Below are 25,750 nucleotides of genomic sequence, written 5' to 3' on the forward strand. Positions count from 1 at the left end.
TTTTCACACAATATTATTCCTTCCTAAATGTAAGTGCAATATCTTGTTTTAATAAACTGAATTCTATACTGTATTACGCTATGGCTACTATTCTTTGTTCCTGGGCATCCATTTGAGTGCAAACGGACATTCTAGTGGGATAGAAGGGGCGATCAACCAGCTGAACTCATTTGGTCTATCGTTTTCACTGTGACCACCTGCAAGCTAAAGGCCTAGGCTGGGCTAGAGCCAATCGCCTTTTATGCTTGCCATCTGGTAAGCAGAATCTACAGCTACGGTGGTCAGGCACTTTTCTTGTTTGTGTGCACACTGCGGTGATATCAAGTTTTCCAGTGATTTTGAATCAATTTCCTTGTTTTTATGTCAGTTTGTGGACTCATTCATTGAGACTTTGTTTAGCGCAGCTTTTTAAATTTTAGCTTTGTTTAGAAAGTTTAGGGACCCCTACTCTAGATTTAAAATACCAATGTTTGCTAAAGGTGGCACTAGTTCTCCAGTACCAATACGATTTTGTGATTTATGAATGTATATTGGATTTATGATTATGCCCTGCCGAGGTACCATGTCAAACCAGGGACCATTGGCTGTATCAGACCCCATTAAAGTGATGCGATAGAATTAGCTTAAATATGGAGAGGTTATTTCTCTTATGCAACTAGATAGCTAACAATATACTGTGTTTCCCCAAAAATAATCCCAGGTCTTATATTAATTTGTCAACAAAAGACCCAGTAGGGCTTATTTTGGGGGTAGGGCTTGTCATGTGCGGTCTTCTCTCCCCACTCTGCTCTTTCATGACCTGCCTGATCAGTCTTCCCTACTCCAAGCACTGGAGAGTGAGGGGGCCCCCCCAAGATCCCCTGCCGACAGCTGGTAGAAGAGAAGGGGAGAGCAGCAGGAGTTCAGCAGAGCACCGATCAGCACTTCCATGGCCTGCCTGTGCACTCTTACCCATACCGTGCACTGCGGGGGGATCCCCTGCTGACAGCTGGGAGAAGGGGACAGCAGCTGAGCGATGTGGTCTGGGAGTGTCTGATTTTGGAAGTGTATGGACACTGGGGGCTGAATCCATTTTTTGCAGCTTCCAATAGCATGTGGAGGTGGGTGGTAGGCTCGTTCCTCTGCTGAAGCCTCTCGACCTATCGCCACCTATACCCTCTAGTAATCCTAGTGGATGTGAGAATAGTGATGAGAAAATGGAGTAGGGGGTGCAGGCAGCAGGTGGTTTCTTTGGTATGTCCCTATCTTTAATCACAATGCAGCTATGCAGAGTGTGCACAAATTTGCACACATACAGTTCCATCATCCACACGGTGTGTGACATCACACACCACCTGAGTGTAACCAGGCATGCACACATGGCAGGGGTATAAAGGAGAGAAATGCCACCTCCACAAGCTGCCCTGCCAAAAGGGGAAATCGGTGTATGCCCTCTATCTTTGGGACATCTGGGGCCACATTAAACATGGTAAACATCATGGTGATAGGATTTGTTTGCAAAACACCTGTAAATTTAATATGACGCAATGCAAAGGGATGTGGATTGGTTTCTTCTACATGGGGGAGCAGTTTTGTCCTTTTGACCAAATCTGCTTAAGTGGAAAGAGAGGAGCAATGCCCAGAGGCAAAGCTTCACACTGGATTACTGCACCGATCTGAAGGTCACAAAGCAAACCAACATTCAAGAATATGAGTTTCTTGTATACAGTCGCTCATACCAGTGTTCAACTTATAAAGAAGCTATACTCTATGCTAGCACAAAGCATAGCAAACTAAAGCGCATATCCAGGCCCAAAAAAAAAAAAAAAACAGCTTATAGGATTATTTTTATTTCGGACAGAGTGAGGAAATGTTGCAGCCCATGTTTTTTCTCTGCTATCTGGGGATCAGCTGGGAAGTACCGTATTTATCGGCGTATAAAAACACAGTTTTTTTCCCTTAAAATCAGGGGGAAATTGTGGTTGTGTGTTATACACCGATCCCCCGCCGATTGTGAGCCTCTCGGCCATGGGCGGCTTTTGCCCGCTCTCAGTCCCACGTGAGCCGGCGAGAGCGGCAGAAAGCCCAGAGATCGGCCAAAAGCCGGCGAGATAAACAGGACATCCGGCTCTGCATCTCGGCTGCGCCATTTTTAAAATGGCAAGGCGACACAGACATGGCTGCAGATGGACACTGACAAGGCTGCATTGATGGGCATTTAAATGTAAAGTTTTTTTCCTTAAAATTCCCTCCTAAACTTGGTGTGCACATTATACGCTGGCACGTGTTATACGCCAATAAATACGGTAAGTGAAAATTTATTTATCGGAGCCCTGAAGAGCAGTGGATTAAACCCAACAGGGGTTCTAACACTTTCCCACCCGATCAAAAAAACAAAAAAAAAAAAAACAGACAGAACAATGAAGGAGAGGACCTTTAGCATGCAGATATGCATGTCTCCTAATAAGACAAAAACTTTAAGGAGAGCAGAACAAAAATACCTAAATATCCAGGTTCCACCACAAATATCGTTCCATTCGGTAATCGAGAAGCACCTTGCATGCGGATATTTAAAAATCAATCATTAAGGATCTTTATGCTGAAAACTAGGCTGAAGAACCTCAAATATTTAACTCATGAACATAATAGGACAAAAAAAATAAAAAATCTGCAGTTAACCTTGTAACCTTGTAACCGTATTATATTAAACAAACCACACATGTCTGCGTTTACAACTACAATACTTTACCAGACGGAGATCTGGCCAGAAAAGCTGTGTCAGGTTTGTTCTGCAGAGTCACGCCATAAAAATGATCAGCTCTCTTGTAAACACTTACAGAGGATTTTCTTACAGCTGGGCAGACAAGACATTGCCAGCAAAATCACACTGGGCTTTTTGTCTTTTAGGAGTGGGCGTGTGTAATCCAAGTGCCAAACAATGCAGTATGTTCTCTCTACAAAGATGCATGGCTTGTATTCAACCACAATCAAACTGTTTTATATGGAGCAAAAAGCAGCTACTGTTGGCGGCTAAAGTCCAGTGTTATACTGTACCATACCATTTACATAAACACCACCATATCCTATTAGCTAGACACATGCATATGCAGTAATAATCATGTAAGGATATTCTTATGGAGAAGCACAATGTTGGTTTGACCCTCCTGCAATGCTGTCACTTTAGATGTTCTCTGGTCCAGCTTAGCCACTGGATTAAATTTATTACCCACTGGGGCAGGCACATGGTTCTGAAGCTGCAATGCGTATTGTTCTGATGGCATCAATAAATCTACGGAGAGGCAATAAAAGGGTATATGGTTAAAGAGAGACAGTCTTTTCTAACAGTAAAAAATGAAAAGCTATGTATAACATTCCCATGTCTGAAGATATTATTTAAAATAGACTGAGCTAGTGGCTGAATATTCCTTACTCTTAAAAAGGTTTGTTCAAAGTGAAATTAAGTTCAAACCAAAAATGTAAATTGCAGCTTACAAATTAGATGTGGTGGCTGCTTTAGTTTTCTTTTAGTTTTTCCCCCTCTGTTTTCACTTGATGATCTGGCCAGTAACACTGCAGATTTAAATACACTAACAAATTGAAGCCAATACTTTATAAGCAGTTACAGCAACAGTCCGTTACCTTTTGAGATAAAAGGTTTTACATAAAATAAAAGCTTTTTCGCTGGCAAATTGTTTGTCTCATCTGTCTAACTGCTACATCTGCAGAAGAGCTTGTTCTTTTGAAAATCAGACTTACTGGCCATATTATTGGATGAAAATAAAGGAAGAAAGCGTGAAAAAATAGTGCAGCCACATCTATAAAATGATTAGCTGCAATATAATAAAGGTTTGATTTTGGGTTTACCAAAACTTCAATGACTTCTGAAAAACATCGAGCTGCGAGAGCGGTCTGTGCAGGCATAGGTAGGAAACAAAGCCAAGTGCATTTTAGTTTCTAGGGTTGCAACATCCAGTGCTCGATACATCTTGCCATCTGCAGTAGGGAGAGGGGAGGGCAATGAAATAAGCCACTTAAAGCGGTTGTACTTCCGCCAAAGTTTTTTTTTTTTCTGACCTGCAAAGGAAAATGCATAATCTAGCATGCACCACATACTAGCTCATTATGAAATACTTACCTTAGAACGAGGCCCCGACATCTGGCCGGATCCATGCCGAGGGAGCCGACATGTTCCCTCTGCGTTTCTTCCGGGTATCGCGGCCCCGGCGCTGTGAGTGGCCGGAGCCGCGATATCGTCACTCCCGCGCATGCGCACGGGAAATTTCTTTCCGGCAGGGTCCGGCGTCTGCCGGACTTTCAGCCGAGAAACCCCTGTGCGCATGCGCCGCTGCAGCCAGCGGCGCATTGCGAGGGGAATATCTCCTAAACTGTACAGGTTTAGGAGATTTTTTTTTACCTACAGGTAAGCCTTATTATAGGCTTTCCTGTAGGTAAAAGTCATTTTTATGATTATACAACCACTTTAAAAAGTAAGCATTTTATTTTTTTTCTAAATTTAGCACTATGTGTTAATGTACAGAGGAAGCTGTAATGCATAGCTTTCTTAAAAGGCAAAAAAAATAAAAAAAAATACCTAGACAAAAAAAAAAAATTGGACATGACTTAGGATGATCTTCATAAGTACATGCTTTGTCATACAGAGGATGTAGAGTTAAAGAGGAAAAAACGCCCCTTGAATTTTAGCGCAGGGAGCATTTTCAAAGTCGGAACAACTTGTGTCGCACCAGTTAAGATGGCTCTCATAGGAGAAACATTGATTTGCACACGTCATGCAATATGCGACATGAGCTCCCATAGTCAGAGCGTTTGTTGTACCAGTGTGAACCAGCAGCTGCTAACGGGTTGATTTACTAAAATTGGAGTGTGTAAAGTCTGGTGGAGCGGTGCATGGAAGCCAATCAGCTTCAAACTTCAGCTTAATTAAGCTTTGGCAATAGCATCTGGAAGCGGATTGGTTACTATGCAGAGCTGCACCAGATTTTGCACACTCCAGCTATAGTAAGCTATCATACATGCATAGAATGCAGGAAAAAAGTTACCTGTGATCTTTCCCTGTTTTATTTTTTGCACTTTGTACTTTATAGATGACCCCACAAGTAGGTAAATATCATACGCAGGATTAAGGAGGATGTTCTCTAAAATAAGAAGTCGAACCTCCGCTGGATGTACTTTCTGGGGAAAAGCAAACATTTTAATTATGCAACATCAGGGAAGGAGATGGCCTACACTGAATATTATAAGTACAAGCAGTTACAACGGACATTAAAGTGACTCTAAACGATACCCATGTTCTCCAAAATTAAATTCATACACACCTACTACTTAAAGTGATTGTAAAGGCTAAAGGATTTTTACCTTCATGCATTCTATGCATGACGGTAAAAAAAACACTATGCATGCACCTCCCCTAATCCCCCCCCCCCACCCCCAAATACTTACCTGAGCCTGTTCTAATCCAGTGATGCGCACAAGAGCCTCAGCTCTCCTGGGTCTTTCCCTCCCCATTGGCTGAGATAGCAGCGGTAGTCATTGGTACGTGCTAAGGTCAATCACAGCCAGCAAGCCAACGAGGAGAGAGCAGGGACAAGGCGAGGCTGAGCCACACTCCATGTGTGCATGGACACACGGCGCAGTGCCTCAAAAGAAAGCCTGCTTGGGTGCCCGCATAGCAAGCTGCTTGCTATAGGAGCACTAGGCAGGAGGGGAGGGGCCAGGAGCACTGGTGGGGGACCTGAGGAACAGGGCTGCTCTGTGCACAACCACTGCACACATCAAGTACAGTCTACACACCCCTGACAAAGATAAATCATTTCAGAACTTATTCCACCTTTAATGTGACCTATGAACTATACAACTCAATTTAAAAATAAAAACTGAAATCTTAATGTTGTTGCATACTCTTAGAACTATGTAGCTGTGTTCAGAATTAAGCAATCACATTCAAACTCAGGAGTCAGTACACACCTGCCATTATTTAACGTGCCTCTGATTAACCCCAAATAAAAGTTCAGCTGTTCTAGTAGGTCTGTTTCTTAGTCGTGTCCATCAGCAAAAACCGTGGTGTGCTGAGACCTTCCAAAGCATCAGTGGGATCTCATTGTTAAAAGGAATCATTCAGGAGAAGGGCACAAAAGAAGTTCCAAGGCATTAGATATACCATGGAACACAGTGAAGACAGTCAAACGCAGAAAATATGGCACAACAGTGACATTACCAAGAACTGGACGTCCCTCCAAAATTGATGACAGGTGAAAAGAAAACTGTTCAGGTAGGCTGCCAAGAGGCCTACAGCAACTTTAATGGAGCTGTAGGTACTGGCTGTGTGGTACATGTGACAATCTCCAATATTCTTCATATGTCTGGGCTATGGGGTAGAGTGAAAAAATATATAGGAATATGGAGGTAGTGGTGCTGCGAAATGTTAATGTAATTATTTAAAGTGGCACGTGCTAGCCAATATTCAGTGTACAAGTTCCAAAGCAATAAATAAATCCGCTACATAAACATTACACGTGCTATGGACTAGTAGTATCTTCCAATGACAATTATATCAAGTGCTCCTTAGGAGGATATAGTATTACCTGTGCTAAAAAGTTAGACTTAGCGCAATTCAATTTCATCAAATAATGCCAGTGCCAATGTCATACAATTAAATGTCCACAAACTGAAAACTTTGTTGATAATGGGAAATAATTTTTTTTTTTTAAATACAAATATAAAAATACATAAACTGAGTGACGGTGTCTGCAATAAAAATCAAAAACAATGTCTTTCACAATGAATCGAGTGACTTTCTTCTCCCCTTGTGCCTGGTGAAAATAATATATTATACACTTCTGCCTCTTTGCAGCCCCTTCTCCTAGTTTTTAACGCAGTATATGTGAGAAGAAATTGAAACCTCCATAGTGCAATAACTTTTTAACTATTTTATTTGTATAAAGTAAAAGTGCGCTTACACCTTACCGTACCAGAGTGCGTTTTAAAATGCAGCTCAGGGGACACCACGCGATATTCACCCACATAGTACATAATATCCATATAAATGAATACATTAAATTACATGAGAAATTATAAATTGTAATAAACTATATCCATTACATTTTCTATGTTTTATTAATAAAAATTAATATTTAAAAAGAGGAATCTAAATTATTGAATAGGTTGACATTTAAGTGACCATGGACAGTTTTAAAAAAATAAATAGGTTTAAACTTAATTTAATCATTTTAATTAAATGTTAAAAAAAAAAATATATATATATATATACACATACATATATATATATACATATATATATATATATATATATATATATAAATTTAAAAACTGAGGTAGTCAGTCGGTGAGGATTGTCATAAACATTGTCTGAAATCGCATGCAAATATACATGAGGAGATGTAGAGAAAGGGAAGTATTGGATGTTGATTATTAAAGTGAATTCAAACTATTACTACTAAAAGGGCCGTATGTATGAGGTTAGAAATTGGTGATAAAGTAGTTCAAGTCAATATCAATGTTTATACCATCTGGTTGGAGTGTTGAGCAAGGAAATCCACTTTGTTTCATTTTGTGAGATTTTCTTCTTTTTATCGCCCAGTGGCCTGAGATCTTATCTATGGCGTAGAATGTCAGAAGTGGATTTCTATGGTGATTCCCTAAAATGCCTTGAGACGCCAAATATGTTCTCCTATTCTGACATACAGTGGCCTTGTAGTCCTCCCTATGTACTGTAACTGACACAGGCATTCTAAAATGTATGTTACATGCATGCTGTTGCATGAAATTAACTCTCTGATTTTATACTCTTCCTGTGGATAGGGAGTTAAAACCTTTTTTTTTTTTTTTAGCTCACCCTACCTGGTAGGCATTTATTACACTCATCAGGCTTGGTAGCACATTTGACTTGGTGGATCCAGTGTGTTGTGCACCAATTTGTTTGTGGGGGCTTTCTTTCTTCTTTATAAAATGCTTGCCTTGCTGGGTGGAGTGTTTTTTACATTTTTATCTGACCGTAAAATTGGCATGTGTTTTTTTTTTTTTTTTTTTTTTTTATATAACTTTCTCAAGTGATCTGTACTGACTACTCAAATCGTAAAACGCCACATAACGAAAGTTTAGAGGTTTTTAAAGAATTGGTAGAGGAAGATATAAAGAAACTGAAAATAGGAAAGACAAAAGTTAGCATCTGGAAGACAATTAAGAGTACAGAAAAGAAAAGAAAAGTGGTCATACACCCAGCTGACAAACTAGGGGGCTTGGCCTCCTTGGTCATCCTGAACAAAAAATAATTATTAAAAAAGGAGATGAAAAACCTACTACAAATGGAAGGGACATACAACAAACTCAAAAGTAATCCAAAGAAGGAATATGAGAAGAAATTGAGAATGTGCATAACAAAAAGAGAAGGATCGAGGTATTCTGAATAAAAAGGAAGCAAGGTACCTAGTACCAGAAGCAGCTAAAACACCGGTAATTTATTATGTTCGTAAAAAATTCACAAGAATCAAGAGAAACCCCCGGGAAGGCCAACTGCAAGCAGGATTGACTCACCAATTTTCAACGCTAGGGGAGTACCCGAACCAATACTTACAGCCATCGGTGCCAGAGGGAAGAGCCTACTTAAAAAGGATAGTACACAATTGATATACAGGAGCTAAAGCAATTTCAAAGTAGATGGAGATTTTTTTGGTCACCATTGATGTCAACTCGCTATACACAAATATAATACAAAAAGATTGCTAAAGCTAAACAATTAGAGCAAGTGAAGACGGTGGACAGAGATATGATGAATGGAAAAAATAAAAACACAAATAAGTATATGGAAACAGCCTTCCTCACTGGTTTCGGTGGACAGTACAGATCACTTGAGCAATAAAAAATAAAAAAACACACAGGCCAATTTTAACCATTTCCGAACCGCAGCACGCCTATATACGTCCTAACTTTGACAGAAGATATCGTTATGGCAGCATCTAGCTGTCAAAACCCCGGTATCCTCGTGTTTGGCCGGCAGTCTGGTTTCTGATAAGACTGGTCTCTACGGAGGTTTCGCCGCAAGATCACTTAGCAGCGGGAGAGGGGCCCCTCCTTTCGCCACCGCTTACTGGATCCGTCAGCAGTGGCTGAGGCAATCTGATTTTCATCCTGGCTGAGCATGAAAACGTCACTTCCGCCCACAGCTCTTAAAGGGCTGTTTAATAATTTTTTTAAATGAAAATTTCTGTTTTGTTTTTGGTGCATTTAAGTGTAAATATGAGATCTGAGGTCTTTTTGACCCCAGATCTCATATTTAAGAGGTCTGATCATGCTTTATTTCTATTACAAGGGATGTTTACCTTACAATAGTTATAAAAAAGACAAATTCTTTTTTAAACTTTTTTTTTTTTTTTAAAGGTAGAATAAGAAAACCTCTTTTTTAAATGCGCCCCATTCCGCCAAGCTCGCGTGCAGAAGTGAACGCATACGTGAGTTGCACCTGCATATGAAAACGGTGTTCAAACCACACCACGATCGGTAGAGTGAGAGCAATAATTCTAGACCTCTAATTTAGAAGATGCAACCTGTAGAATTTTTTAAACATCGCCTATGGAGATTTTTATGGGTAAAAGTTTGTCGCCATTCCACGAGCAGGAGCAATTTTGAAGCGCAACATGTTGGGTATCAATTTACTCGGTGTAACATTATCTTTCACAATATAAAAACAAATTGGGCCAACTTTACTTCTGTTTAAAAGAGTATTTTTTTCCAAAAAAGTGCGCTTGTAAGACCACTGCACAAATACGGTGTGATAAAGTATTGCAACGACCGCCATTTTATTCTCTAGGGTGTTAGAAAAAAAAAATTATAATGTTTGGGGGTTCCAAGTAAATTGCTTATAAACACCACATCTATAAAAAAAAAGGCTCGGTCCTTAAGTAGTTAAGGTCAGAAAAAACACACACACACACACACACACACACACACACACACACACACACACACACACACACACACACACACACCTCCCAGCAAGATCCACCTTCTTTTATAGGAAAGACCCCACTTTGAGAAACAAAATTGGTCCATTACACACCGAATCCAAGACAAAAAGGTGCTACCAAGCCTGAAAGGGTTCTAATAAGTGTAATAAATGCCTACCACGTAGGGCGAGTCAAAAAAACAAAAAAAGAGGTTATTAACTCCCTAGCCAGAGCGTATAAAATCGGACAGCTAATTACATGCAACAGCAAGTATGTAACACAAGTTTTAGAATGCGGTGTCCATTACAGTAGATAGGGAGGACTACAAGGCCACTGTATGTCTGAATAAAAACATTAACATAAAAAATGGGTTCTTGTAACAGCGCCTCAAGGCATTTTAGGGACATTACCGTAGAAATCCATCACTTCTGGCTTTCTACGGCATAGATAAGATCTCAGGCCATTGGAGAGGAGACGATAAAAAGAAGAAAATCTCACAAAATGAAACAAAGTGGATTTTCTTGCTCAACACTCTTCAACCAGATGACTTGACTTGAACTGCTTTATCACCAATTTCTAACCTAATACATACGGCCCCTTTAACAAATTATTACCTCCCAAGTAGTAAGTCCCGACTTTCAAACTTACATATTTGGTCCCTTTAAAATACATTACATACAATAGTAACTTTATAATTTATGGTCTTGGACTATCCAAATAGTTTGAATTCACTTTAATAATCATATTCAGGTTGATGTACAAGTGCCAATACCTCCCTTTCTCTACATCATCTCCCCACAAATTTTAGTGCTCAGGACTCTACCTCAGTTTTTAAAAATTATATTTTTAAGTATTTAATACTTTTAATAAAAAAAATGATTTAATAAGTTTAAACAAATCGATACTGTCCATGGTCACTTAACCACTTAAGGACCGCCGCATGTAGATATACGTCGGCAGAATGGCATGTACGGGCACAAGCACGTACCCGTACGTGCTTGCCTTCCAGCGGGTGGGGGGTCCGATCGGACCCCCTCCTGCTGGCTGCGGCAGTCCGTTTCGCTTCAGGAGCGATCCGTGATGAGGGGATGGCCATTGGTTTCTGGCCATCCCCTCTCGATCGCTCCTGGCGAATGAGAAGCTTCCCCTGCCTGTGTAGTGTAAACACAGGCAGGAGGAAGTGATGTCACTCTCCTCGGGGCGGTCTTTTTGACCGGACTGCGAGGAGAGGACATAGTAAGTGTGCACCAACACTACACTGACACGTAGGTACACATAGGAACACAAATCACCCCCCGATCCCCCCCTCCCAGTCACAGTGTCACTGATTGCAGTGATCATTTTATTTACTGATCACTGCATTTAGTGTCAGTTGTGACAGTAAAAAGTGTCAGGGCAGTTAGTGTTAGGTCCAGGGTAGCCCCCTACCCCCCCCAATAAAGGTTTAACCCCCCGATTGCCCCTAGAGTTAACCCTTTCACCCCCTTTTGCCAGTGTCACTAAGCGATCATTTTTGTGATCGCTGCATTAGTGTCACTGGTGCCGCTAGGTAGCTAGTTATTTTTTAGGTTCACCGCCAGGTTTTTATAGCGTTAGGTACCCCCATATACTACCTAATAAAGATTTTAACCACGATTGCCCCTAGTTAACCCTTTCACCAGTGATCACCGTATAAGTGTTACGGGTGACTCTGGTTAGTTAGTTTGCTTTTTATAGCATCAGGGCACCCACCATTTATTACCCAATAAAGGTTTAACCCCCTGATCACCCGGCGGGTGATATCAATTAGGTTTTAGGGTCAGGGTCTGCGTCGCCCCAGGCAGCGCTAGGTTGGTGCCAGTACCACTAACACCCACGCGCAAAGCATACACCTCCTGTAGTGGTATAGTATCTGAGCAGATCAATATCTGATCTATACTATTTATTTTGGGGTGTAATTTAACTTATGACCATAGCATGTGTGAGCAATATATCATTTAGTGACAACTTTGTGCAAAAAAAAAAGTTTGTAATATTCCCGCAACTTGTGGCAAAATCTAAAATATTTCAGGGACTCAACATGCCTCTCAGTAAATAGCTTGGGGTGTCTACTTTCCAAAATGGGGTCATTGGGGGGGTTTTGTGCTATTTTGGCATTTTATGGCTTTCGAAACTGTGATAGGTAGTGAGGAGTGAAATCCAAAATTTGCACCCTTAGAAATCCTGAAGGCAGCGATTGGTTTTCGAGGTGCCGTACGCGGCTAGGCTCCCAAAAAGTCCCACATATGTGGTATCCCCGTACTCAGGAGAAGCAGAATATATTTTGGGATGCGATTCCACATATAACTATGGCATGTGTGAGCAATATATAATTTAGTGACAACTTTTTGTAATTTTTTTTTTTGTGCCATTATTCAATCACTTGGGACAAAAAAAAAAAAAATATTCAATGGGCTCAACATGTCCCTCAGCAGTTTCCTTGGGGTGTCTACTTTCCAAAATGGGGTCATTTGGGGGGGGGTTTGTACTGTCCTGCCATTTTAGCACCTCAAGAAATGAGATGGGCAGTCATAAATTAAAAGCTGTGTAAATTCCAGAAAATGTATTCTAGTTTGCAGACGCTATAACTTTTGCGAAAACCAATATACGCTTATTGACATTTTTTTTACTAAAGACCTGTGGCTGAATACATTTTGGCCTAAATGTATGACTAAAATTTAGTTTATTCGATTTTTCTTATAACAAAAAGTAGAAAATATCTTTTTTTTTTTCAAAATTTTCAGTCTTTTTCCTTCTATAATCGTAAAAAATAAAAATCGCAAAGGCAATCAAAAACCATCAAAAGAAAGCTCCATTTGTAGGAAGAAAAGGATGCAAAATTTATTTTGGGTACAACATTGCATGACTGCGCAATTACCAGTTAAAGCAGTGCGAAATTGTAAAAAGACCTCTGGTCCTTAGGCTGACAATTGGTCCGGGGCTTAAGTGGTTAAAAAGTCAACATATTGTTCAATCATTTAGATTCCTCTTTTTAAATAGTAATGTTTATTAATAAAACATAGGAAATGTAATGGAGTTTATTATAATTACTCATGTAATTTAATGTATTTATATGGATATTATGTACTATGTGGGCGAATATCACGTGGTGTCCCCTGAGCAGCATTTTAGCACGCACCTGGGTATGGGTGAAAGGGCCGAGGAACTCGCATATAGGAGTTTCTTTCCACTAAAGCTTTGAGTTGTCCAACTTGGCTTTCCTAATTGAAATTATGATTGGGGATTTAAATTGTTATATTAGAACATAAAAAACAAACTAAAAATGGCGGTTAAAGGCATATACCATGATAAAGAATGGAAAGCAACAAATGTCTACAAGAAAATGGCTGACGAAGTCACGTGGTCGCTAGGTTACCACGTGTTATTTAAACCAGGAAGTGTAGCAATATGGTGCCGATCCAGTAGATGTCTTGATGATGAAACGCGTAGGTCAGAGTCATAGCTTCATCACGTCACTTCCAGTACATGAGTGTGGAACGCAGAAGAGACAGCACTTCCCATTTTAACTGTGCTATTGATTTTTACACACCAAGTGCATACTTTTACTTTATATGAATAAACTAGTTAAAACGTTATTGCACTATGGGAGGTTTCAATTTCTTCCCACATATACTGAGTTAAAAGCAAGGAGAAGGGGCTGCAAGGAGGCATACACATTTAAAGGTCTGTTCCAGCTAATACAGCAGTGAAGCTGAGAAATGCACAACACCCCCTAGTGGGGAGAATTCTCTGGTAAAATTGTATATGAGAAAAGCAGTTTGGAGTCCCTTGATTCATTGTGAAAGACTGTTTTTGATTTTTATTGAAGGCACAGTCACTCAGTTTATATATTTTTTAATTTTTATATTTTAAATTTTTTATATTTCCTCCTATTATCAACTATTTTTCCGTTTGTGGACATTTAAATTGCATGATATTAGCACTGGCATTATTTGATGAAATTTAATTGCACCAAGTCACTTTATAGCACAGGTCGCACTATATATCCTAAGGAGCACTTGAGATAATTTGTCATTGGAGGACTAGTCCATAGCAGGTGTCACGTTTATCTAACAGGTTTTTTAATTTATTGCTTTGGGATTTGCACGTTGAATATTGGATAGCCCCATGTCATTTTAAATAATTACACTAACATTTGGCAGCGCCACAGCCACCTTATTCCAATATTTTTTTTTTTCATCTTCAGACCCTACTTAGTACTGTCACGGTGGAGGCAGCAGCCAATAGTATCAGGATAAGGACCATCAGCGTGGGACATTCTCCATTTCATTCATGGGTAGAGTGGCAAGTCAAGAGAAAAGAGCCTTTTCTTTATGAAGAAAAACATCCAAGCCTGGCTAAATTTTGCAAAAACACATCTGAAGTCTCCCAAAAGAATGTGGGAAAATGTGGTATGATCCAATGAAACCAAGGTTGAACTTTTTGGCAGTAGTTCCAAACGATATATGTTTGGCACAAAAACAACACTGCACATCACCAAAAGAATGCCATGCCCACAAGGTAGCATGGTGGTGGCAGCATCATGCTTTGGGCCATTTATTTTGCAGCTGGAACAGGGGCCTTAGTCAAGGTAGAGGAAATTATAAACAGTTCCAAATACCAGTAAATATTGGCACATTACTTCATGTTCAGCTTTCTAGCAGAAGCCTGAAAAAGGAACTTGATCTTTCAGTATGACAACGACCCAAAGCATACATCCAAATCAACAAAGGAATGGCTTCACCAGAAGATTACAGTTTTAGAATAGCCCAGCCAGAGCCCAGACCAGAATCTGATTGAAAATAAGTGGGATGGCCTGAAGAGGACTTTGTACAGGAGATGCCCCCGCAATCTGACAGGTTTGGAGTGTTTTTGCAAAGAAGAGTGGACAAATATTGCCAAGTCAAGATGTGTCATGCTGATAGACTCATACCCAAAAAAATAGTGCCATTATCAACTCAAAAGGTGCTTCAACAAAGTATTAGTTTAAGGGTGTACACACTTATGCAACAATATTAATTTTGTTTTACTTCCCTCTACCTAAAAGATTTCAGTTTGTGATTTAACAGTTGTACAGTTTATAGGTCACATAAAAAAGGTGGGAAACGTTCTGAAATGATTTATCTTTGTCTCATTATTTATATCACTGAAACCTCACATTTTAACAGGCGTTTTAGACTTTTTATATACGCTGTAGGTATGACATGTTTGAATTATTATTTTTTTTTTTAATCTGCCTTTAATACCTATTTAAAGGCTCTTTAGGCTGAGTTCACACCACAGCGATGCGGGAACGCCGCGAATCCGTGGCGTTTTCCCGCATCGCATGCCTCCCGCCGGCAGTTCACACTGCCCTATGCGAACGGCTGGGAGTGTCAATGAAATGTTATTGACACCCCCAGATCCGTCCGCATATCGCAGTGCGATCTGCACACTCGCACAGGAATCGGATCGCATGGTGTGAACCAGCAATAATGGTCCTTTTCGGTTTTCCTTTTTCATACATATCAAAGGCACACCGTGCTAAAACGTATACACCTCACATACAGGCTATCAATACACAATACTATGGTTCTTCTACTGAATGGAAATAAGAACAGAAATATAAAAGTTTTAAAATGCCTTCAATAACGCCTAGTGCAACAAAGACATCTGTAGGCTAGAAATTAGCAGGAATAAAAAACAGATAAATTGTTTTCTTGATTAAAATGAATATTTGACTCCTGGCTTTTCCATCTGTTCTCCTGTAGGAGTTAAGGACCTTTGGCAGTCAAACTCTCTACAGAAAATCTGCATTTACATGAGACCCATTCAGTGTGATGGCACAAGTGTCACAAATATTATATCAAAGACTTGCCTCATAGACAGTTTCCAACATTTTTGCTCTGAGTTTTGAGCTTCCGGTTTTCAATCCAGATACTAAGATAGTGTCACCTTGCTTTGCAACTTTCTCCATTTCTGTGATATAGACCGGTGGTACATAGGTGGATTCCAAAAATTTCAAAATCCTGCAAGTATAAACATTTATAGTCTATTTTAGTAGTAAATGATGATGATGAATACTGAACACATGGCAGGAGTAATGCCCCATTCACATCTGAATCGTAGGCAGAATTACACAATTATGCCCACAATTGCCCGGTACTCTAAAAATGTGGGTATTAATGCCATTGTACAGGCACCCTAAATGCTCTAAAGGAAATCTGCAATTTGTCACCAGAAAAAAGCCCCCCCAAAAAAGTACAGGAGCTACTATAAGGCGACTTAGGAGAGGACTACAGGTTGTTTAAGTGAATAGTGTTGCTCCAAAAACGCATGCCGCTCAGATGTGAATGGGGCCTAAAAAGATCTTGCTCTTTTATAGAAATTAAAAATTATATATTTCTTTGCAAACCAACCGTGTCTATGTGTGTGTACTTGTGCTTTGCCAAAAAGAAAAAGATAAAACAAAAGGCTTGCTAGCAGTAATTTTCTTGCATGTTATTGGGTGGTGAGCATGAAATCACTAGCCTGTCTGTATAAGTTTCCCTGAACACAAATACCCACAAAGATAATAGAACACAACTCACAGGCACTTCTGCAAAAATCAGAGCTGGTCAGACAGATCGAAATTTAGCAAGAACCCATGGTTAAAGGAAAAGAAAATTGTATAATTTAATGCTTGCTTTTAATAAATGCCTATACCATAATAGCTATCCATGTCAGTCTATTGACAACAGTTAATGTGATTTTGTAGAGTAAGAGAAAGGGATTTTATGGTGCCACAACACAGGAGTTATTGTAAAAACATTCTTATTTGGACTCAAACGGTTTTAAAAAGAACAGAAGCAATTGCTGTCCAATAGAACATTTCATAAAAGAGCTTTGTACATCTACAAAAATAGATACTGTATCGATCACAATGCTTGTTGCTCAACAAGCATTGTGATTGATACGGTATCTGTATTTATGTTGTATATGTACAAAACGCGTTTATGACATGTTCTTTTTAAACATTTTGTATCGAACTAAAAAAGGTTTTTACAATAATTTCTGTTTTGTGGCAACATACAAATCCCTTTTGCTTATTCTTCCAAAATCCTATTTGTTTGGGATGAAAGTGCCTTTGATCTATTGCTGTAGGTTACCCATTCAGAGAACAGTTTTAAAACAAACTGTAATTTTTTCATCTTTCCATCTATTAAATCTTCTGCCCTTGTTTTAACTTTGGATAGTAAAAAAACATTTATTTTCCTGCCAGTAAATACCTTATACATCCCACTTCCTGTTTGTCTGGTAAAAAGCCTAGGCTTATGACATGCACAGCTCTCTTTTTACTCTAGTGAGAGTTTGACAGGGAGGGAGGTGAGTCATAAGAGGGCCAATGAGAGCTGCAGGTGTGCCTGTGTGTGTCTGTCTAAATCCAGGAAGTGAACAGGCAGCAGCTTCAGCTGCCCACAGTTAAAATGGCTGCAGGTACTCAGTGGAGGGAGATTTCTTCAGCATATTTGGCAAGTATAGAATCACTGTATATATCAAATAATAAGCAAAGTGATTAGAGAGCAATGGCAAAGATGTTTTTATTACAAATTACATGAGCAAACTGCAGTTCCTCTTTAACGTTGTTTCTGAAAACCCCCATTAATAAGTGCAAAAGCTTTTAACATAAAATATTTACACAGAAATAGTTACAACTGGGGAAAAAAAATTAAAAAACACACTGCAAAGCTATATGCTGTACAGTTAACTGCATACTATTCACAGGGAATGATGGCCATATGAAAGAGGAAGCAAAAAGAAACCACTTTTTTTGTCATTATTAAAAAGCATTTGATTGAAAGAACTATAGGCAAAACTTTTTTCATTTTGGATAGAGCAAGGGAGGGTTATAACCCCTGCCAGACTTTTTCCGCCATTTGTGTCCCACTGCAGAGATTTCCTGTCCCATAGCCAAACAAGTGAGAGGCAATCCCTGCAAATAAAAGGAATTTCTTGAGTCGTACCTGCTCCAGTCACTGTCAATAATAATGGTAAACAGAACAATTAGAGAGGGTGAATCTCCTTAATGGGGCACAGACAGCAATAATACTACTAATAAGTTTTGCCTTTAGTTATACTTTAAAGTTAGCTGGCCTTGGTAAAACAAAAAGGCTAATCTTCCTTTATAGGGATACTCCTAACAGACCAAATCTCCTCTTATTAGTTATAATCAGTGGAGAAATCACTGTACAAATCACTGGATGTATTCCACAACACAAAGAAAAAATGTCAAAATGCCAAAACATTCACTTTAACCCCTTTTTTGCTGACAGGACCTACAGCTGACCAAGTCTAGCTGCTAAAATGCCCCCCAACCGCTAGTGACCCCTTCCTGCGCTCCCCAGCTGCGAGCCTAGCGGTGAATGGGTTAAAAGACAGAACCAAAACAGATATTCTCTTGAATTGTCAATCCCCCTGCAATTATCCACTTTACCTCCGGAAGATTTACCCCCCTTCATGACCTGGGCATTTTTTTGTTTTTTGGCACAGTGTTATTTTAACTGACAATTGATTGGTCAAGCTACGCTGCACACAAATTAGATTCATATTAATTTTGGGTGGTTAAACACCTCTTCTTCCTTTCTCCCCCTTTGACACATAAGAGTTTAGATATGAGCTTTGCATTATTGGTTTGTTATACATTTTATTTACTGTTAAATAATTCATACGCTATGAGTAGTTTTCAAGGTGATGAATGGGATAGTCTTATGTCCGAATATGAAAGGATTTGAACAGGGGGCTCAGATTGAAACTCAAATTTTGTCCCTCTTTCTTAAACTTTGTAGAGCTTTATAAAAAAAGTCTGCATTATTTTGGCATACCAAGTCCTTTGATAGATACACCAATGCAAAATTAACCCTTTTGGGTTACGTGTGCCGATCTTACCAAACTCCGATCAGTGGGGAGTGCAAAAGGGAATGGGAAGAAAATTTTAAATCATGTTCACAAGAAATGATGGCCATTTTGAGCAAGGAGTACAAGAGACAGATTACACTGAGATTAGCAAACTAGAATTAGCCTTGGCTCCTTTTTCTAAACATGCTCAATATCTGGAGGCACAAACGAATCTAATAGTTTGTCAGCCTTCAATAAGAACATATTAAAGAAAAAGGAGGTTAAATTTTGTAGAGACAAGACAGCGTTCGTCGAGGGACAAGCATATAAATGGAGCACTAGTAATATACAAACTAAAAAAAAAAAAAAATGTATCAACCTAGAGAATACAATGGTACAGTGAAATCTAAGATTTCACCTTACACAGGCCCCAGTCAGAATTTCCCCCAGTGTGGACGTGGAAAACAAAAAAAGCAGCCGTAAAGATAGAGGCTCACTAGAACAGGACAACTAAAAAAAAAATGCACTGTATACGCAGATTTGGAATATGGACAGGCTACACCATCCGACATACTCCACCCATTGTGAGGCAGAATGGCACACGATATATATGGGGATGAGTTTATTAGGTTCTCTTTGTCTGATGCTCCATGTAGCATCAGTCATATTTCTCATCTCACAGGCAAACCCAAGCTAGCCACACAGAAACCTTTTAAGTCCACACGGGGGCCCCGTTCCCCCCCAGATAAACAAAAATGGGAGAGGGCTTGGCCCGCATATCATACGGACCCAACCAAACAATTAACCTTTCATCGTATCATTTAACTCAAGCAGAAACCCAAATATTATCCAGAGGTTTGACCTTTTGCCCGCAAGAGAACTTTGATCTTTTCGAAATGATCACAGATCTGCAACTATGGAAAAAAAAATCCATTAAAAAAATATTGATTCATTTGCACGAATGTTATAATGTCTACATACTATGGTATAAATAATGGATTTTTTTTTGTTTTATACTAGTAATGGTGGTGATCAGCAACTACCACTTTTGACACTTTGTAGGAACCAGTAATACAATGATTAGTGCTAATACACAGTGACTGTACTGACACTGGCTGGGAAGGGGTTAACATCCAGCGCAATTAAAGGGTTAACTGTGTGCCTTATCGTGCTTGGCGCAGTCAAGCCATTTTTACTAAGTGATGTGCCGGTTTTTATTCCTTGCTTTACAGGTAAACAAAAACCGGCACATTCCCGCTGACAGGACAGAGCTCTGTATGGTTGACATTCACAGAACTCTGCCCTGTTGTCATCTTCACCGATCAGCAGTCAACCACTGGAAGGCACATGCTGATCGGTTTGTGCTGTGACCAATAACAGCACCGCCAGCATGCCCCTTACCTGGATGTGCTGGATCACTTACTAGATAAGTGATCCAGTGCAGGAGAGCCACTCTGCTACTGCACTACTACGCAAAGTGCTCGGCAAGCAGTTATAGCAGGACACCTTTTGAAAGCATCAGATAAAATAAGTGGCATAATACAATTCAAAAACTGAGCTTTTGACCAATTTGTTTTAACCACCTCAGCTCGGGAAGGTTTTACCTTCCGACCGACTTACTTCATGAACAGGATTTTTTGCTATTCAGCACTGCACTACTTTAACTGACAATTGCACGGTCATGCAAAACTGTAGGCAAATTACATTTTTGTGAAGCTATGCAAGTGTATTTAACCCAATACCTGCGCAAATGTGCTAGTATCAATATACAAGGTCTATAACAAACAAAAGAGCTGCACATTATAAACACAAAATAGCTTAACCACTTGAGATCCGCGCTATAGTCAATTGACGGCTACAGCGCGGATCTCCTTTTCCGGGACTACGTCTATTGACGTCGTCCCGTGTACGAGCGCCGTGCGCGCCCCCTGAGAGGCGCGCGCGGCGCGCTCTGTGATCGGCGAGTCCATGAGACTCGCCTGATCACCGATCCGTGCAAGGGGTCGATCCCGACCCCTTATCACGTGATCAGCTGTCAGCCAATGACAGCTGATCATGTGATATAACGAAGCCGGTAATCGGCTATTATTCCTCCTCGCGCTGACAGCGCGAGGAGAAAAAAAAAAGCCAATCACCAGCGGCCGTGATCGGGACATCAGTCCCGATCACGGCCAGCCCTGCTAGCGACCATCTGCCCCCTGACAGTGCCCACCTGCCCCCTGCAGTGCCCCACTTAATAAAAGTAAGTGCCCCCCGTCAGTGCCGCCCATCAGAGCCACCCATCAGAGCCACCCATCAGAGCCACCCATCAGAGCCACCCATCAGAGCCACCCATCAGAGCCACCCATCAGAGCCACCCATCAGAGCCACCCATCAGAGCCACCTATCAGAGCCACCTATCAGAGCCCATCAGTCCTATCTATCAGTGGTGCCCATCCGTACCCATCCGTGCCATCTTATCTGTGCCCATCTTTGCCCACCAGTGCCGCCTTATCTGTGCCTATTAGTGCCACCTTAACTATGCCCATCAGTGCCCACCCGTGCAGCCCATCAGTGCCCACCCGTGCAGCCCATCAGTGCCCACCCGTGCAGCCCATCAGTGCCCACCCGTGCAGCCCATCAGTGCCCACCCGTGCAGCCCATCAGTGCCCACCCGTGCAGCCCATCAGTGCCCACCCGTGCAGCCCATCAGTGCCCACCCGTGCAGCCCATCAGTGCCCACCCGTGCAGCCCATCAGTGCCCACCCGTGCAGCCCATCAGTGCCCACCCGTGCAGCCCATCAGTGCCCACCCGTGCAGCCCATCAGTGCCCACCAGTGCAGCCCATCAGTGCCCACCAGTGCAGCCCATCAGTGCCCACCAGTGCAGCCCATCAGTGCCCACCAGTGCAGCCCATCAGTGCCCACCAGTGCAGCCCATCAGTGCCCACCAGTGCAGCCCATCAGTGCCCACCAGTGCAGCCCATCAGTGCCCACCAGTGCAGCCTATCAGTGCCGCCTAATCAGCGCACTTCAATGAAGGAGAAAAATGACCCGTTGGCAAAATTTTATAACAAACTATTAAAACATGATTTTTTTTTTGCATCTTTTTTTGTTTGTTTAGCAAAAAATAAAACTCCAAGCTGTAACTAAATACCACCAAAAGAAAGCTCTATTTGTGGGAAAAAAATGATCAAAATTTCATTTGGGTACAGTGTTGTATGCCCGCGCAATTGTCATTCAAAATGCATCAGCGCTGAAAGCTGAAAATTGGTCTGGGACTGAGGGGGGTTTAAGTGCCCAGTAAGCAAGTGGTTAAACATGAATAAACTGAAAAAAATGAATTATTTAACTGCGCTCCAAATAGAGTGTATGAGCATCCATAAACATCAAATTAGTGACAACTGAATAAAGTCGATTTCCAAAGAATTTCCTAGCATTTGAGGACCTTAACAAATGAGATTGGCATCAGTACATCAGAATTGATAAATTTTCCAATATACTGTATATACCATAGTTTGTAAACACTATTAGTCTCACATAAACACACTATATATATATATATATATATATATATATATATATATATATATATATATATATATATATATATATATATATATATATATATATATATATATATATATATATACATATACACATATATACACACACATATACATACAGTGGTGTGAAAAAGTGTTTGCCCCCTTCCTCATTTCCTGTTCCTTTGCATGTTTGTCACACTTAAGTGTTTCGGAACATCAAACCAATTTAAACAATAGTCAAGGACAACGCAAGTAAACACAAAATGCAATTTGTAAATGAAGGTGTTTATTATTAAAGGTGAAAAAAAAATCCAAACCATCATGGCCCTGTGTGAAAAAGTGATTGCCCCCCTTGTTAAAACATACTATAACTGTGGTTGTCCACACCTGAGTTCAATTTCTCTAGCCACACCCAGGCCTGATTATTGCCACACCTGTTCACAATCAAGGCATCACTTAAATAGGAGCTGCTTGACACAGTAAGGTCCACCAGAAGATCCTTAAAAGCTACACATCATGCCGAGACCCAAAAGAAATTCAGGAACAATTGAGAAAGAAAGTAATTGAGATCTATCAGTCTGGAAAGGGTTATAAAGCCATTTCCAAAGCTTTGGGAATCCAGCGAACCACAGTGAGAGCCATTATCCACAAATGGCGAAGACATGGAACAGTGGTGAACCTTCCCAGGAGTGGCCGGCCGCCCAAAATTACCCCAAGAGCGCAGCGACGACTCATCCAAGAGGTCACAAAAGACCCCACAACAACGTCCAAGGAACTGCAGGCCTCACTTGCCTCAGTTAAGGTCAGCGTTCATGCCTCCACCATCAGGAAAAGACTGGGCAAAAATGGCCTGCATGGCAGAGTTCCAAGGAGAAAACCACTGCCGAGCAAAAAGAACATCAAAGCTCGTCTCAATTTCTCCACAATACATCTTGATGATCCCCAAGACTTTTGGGACAACATTCTGTGGACCGATGAGACAAAAGTGGAACTCTTTGGAAGATGTGTGTCCAAGTATATCTGGCGTAGAAGGAACACTGCATTTCATAAAAAGAACATTATACCAACAGTAAAATATGGTGGTGGTAGTGTGATGGTCTGGGGCTGTTTTGCTGCTTCAGGACCTAGAAGACTTGCCGTGATAAAAGGAACTATGAATTCTGCTGTCTACCAAGAGATCCTGAAGGAGAATGTCCGACCATCTGTTCGTGTACTCAAGCTGAAACGAACTTGGGTTCTGCAGCAGGACAATGATCCTAAACACACCAGCAAGTCCACCACCGAATGGCTGAAGAAAAACAAAATGAAGACTTTGGAGTGGCCTAGCCAAAGTCCTGACCTGAATCCTATTGAGATGTTGTGGTATGACCTTAAAAAGGCCGTTCATGCTTGAAAACCCTCTAATGTAACTGAATTAGGACAATTCTGCAAAGATGAGTGGGCCAAAATTCCTCCAGGACGCTGTAAAAGCCTCATTGCACGTTATCGCAAATGCTTGGTTGCAGTTGTTGCTGCTAAGGGTGGCCCAACCAGTTATTAGGTTTAGGGGGCAATCACTTTTTCACACAGGGCCATGGTGGTTTGGATTTTTTTCACCTTTAATAATAAACACCTTCATTTACAAATTGCATTTTGTGTTTACTTGTGTTGTCCTTGACTATTGTTTAAATTGGTTTGCTGTTCCGAAACACTTAAGTGTGACAAACATGCAAAGGAACAGGAAATGAGGAAGGGGGCAAACACTTTTTCACACCACTAATATATATATATATATATATATATATATATATATATATATATATATATATATATATATATATGTGTAGTATGGTACCCCACCAGAGGAAGGATGCAGGGTTCTCAACCAGGCAGGTTGAGGGGCTCCAGGGGAGTTGTTTGTTTGAGAGGAAACTGGCTTTTCAGTTTCCTCATTGTTTTCAAAAATCCAGTTTGGGGTCTGGAGCCTGGAGATTCCATAGTGTTATGGGTGGGACAATCTCCAATCCTGGGACCGGGTTTTGGGAACAGCCAGAAGTCTGGCTGGTTGATTGCACAGGTGGGTCCTGGGCTTATAACAGAGCCAAGACCATGGTTCTGGGCTCAACCCTCCCGAGGAGTCCAGGCAAGCAAGGGAGAAGCATGCATGTCTGCATGGTATAGCCAGAGGGCCCAAAGCTGTGGGCTGAGCAGCAAAGAAGATAAAAAGAGGTACAGTAGTTGTACGACATCTCTGTTATAGGGATAAGAGGGCTGAAGTGTAAGCCTGAATGGCGGTATTGCTGAGGAGAGCCAGGTGGCTTGGTATTCTTCTGTTTATTTGTTTGTTACTGGTGTGAGACTGAACCCTCCTGTTATGGGACTTGTTTCTTTTACTTTTAGTAAAAGTGGGCCAACAAGCCCTTAAATGGCATAATTGGCGTGGACTCTGCTCACTGGAGTGCTCTACACAGAGGCTAAATAACCCCCAAATATCAAAATGATATATATATATATATATTTTTTTTTTTTAACATTTAAATTAAAATGATTAAATTAAGTTTAAACCTATTTTTTTTTTTTAAACTATATATATATATATATATATATATATATATATATATATATATATATATATATATATATATATATATATACACACACACACACACACACACACACACACACATACATACATACATACATACATACATACATACACACACACACACACACACACAGGTATTTTTTTTTTTTTTTACCAAAAACATGTAGCAGAGTAAATTTTGGTCTAAATTTTATGACAAAATTAGATTTTATTGGATACATTTTATAACAGTAGAAATTGCCTCCCCCCCCAAATGTTTTCAGTCTTTTTTGTTCCCATTGCAAAAAATAACCCAGTGGTGATCAAATACCCTCAAAAGAATGCTGTATTAAGTGTGAAAGAGTGGTAAAAAAAATTTAATTTGAATTAACTGAAAAAAGTCATTATTTAACTGCGCTCTAAGTAAAGTGCATATGCATCCATAAACATCAATTTAGTGACAAGTGAATAAAGTGCTACGACCTTCCAAGGAATTCAACGTAAATAAAATAAAGTCCCATGAACACTCTGTGGTACTGTGATCAAAGCACCTGTGACTAAGTGTCTTCTCTTCACCAACATTCATATGTGCATCCTACTCACCACTGCATGTTGACCCCCCATTACAGGTAGTCAAAGACAACAAGATTGAATACAGTATATACTCTTGGAGAGGAAGACAGCCCAGGGCGAATATCACTGATGCTGCTCCTGGATTCGTAGGCAGTTATAAACGCTGAACGCTATGGTGACAGAATTAACCAGATATGTCCAGAGAGACAGGGGATTGTAAATGTATCTAGAGCAGCCTTTCTCAACCCTTTCAACACAGAA

At 40.4% G+C, this 25,750-nt stretch overlaps 1 protein-coding gene across 1 annotated transcript in view; it reads right to left on the reverse strand.

The window, feature by feature from the left end:
* Nucleotides 1–25,750, reverse strand: part of NUP210 (nucleoporin 210) — a 353,934-nt gene that overhangs the window by 258,163 nt on the left and 70,021 nt on the right. The window contains exons 5-8 of the mRNA XM_077452181.1: nucleotides 15,832–15,982; nucleotides 5,037–5,169; nucleotides 3,104–3,268; nucleotides 2,481–2,543 (exon numbers count right to left, since the gene is read on the reverse strand). Of these exons, the coding sequence (XP_077308307.1) occupies nucleotides 2,481–2,543; nucleotides 3,104–3,268; nucleotides 5,037–5,169; nucleotides 15,832–15,982 (512 nt within the window). The remainder of the gene's footprint in view (nucleotides 1–2,480; nucleotides 2,544–3,103; nucleotides 3,269–5,036; nucleotides 5,170–15,831; nucleotides 15,983–25,750) is intronic.

This window comes from Lithobates pipiens, unplaced genomic scaffold (assembly GCF_037356315.1).
Source record: "Lithobates pipiens isolate NorthernLeopardFrog02 unplaced genomic scaffold, aLitPip1_a1.2 Scaffold_23, whole genome shotgun sequence".
Taxonomy (NCBI): Eukaryota; Metazoa; Chordata; class Amphibia; order Anura; family Ranidae; genus Lithobates; species Lithobates pipiens.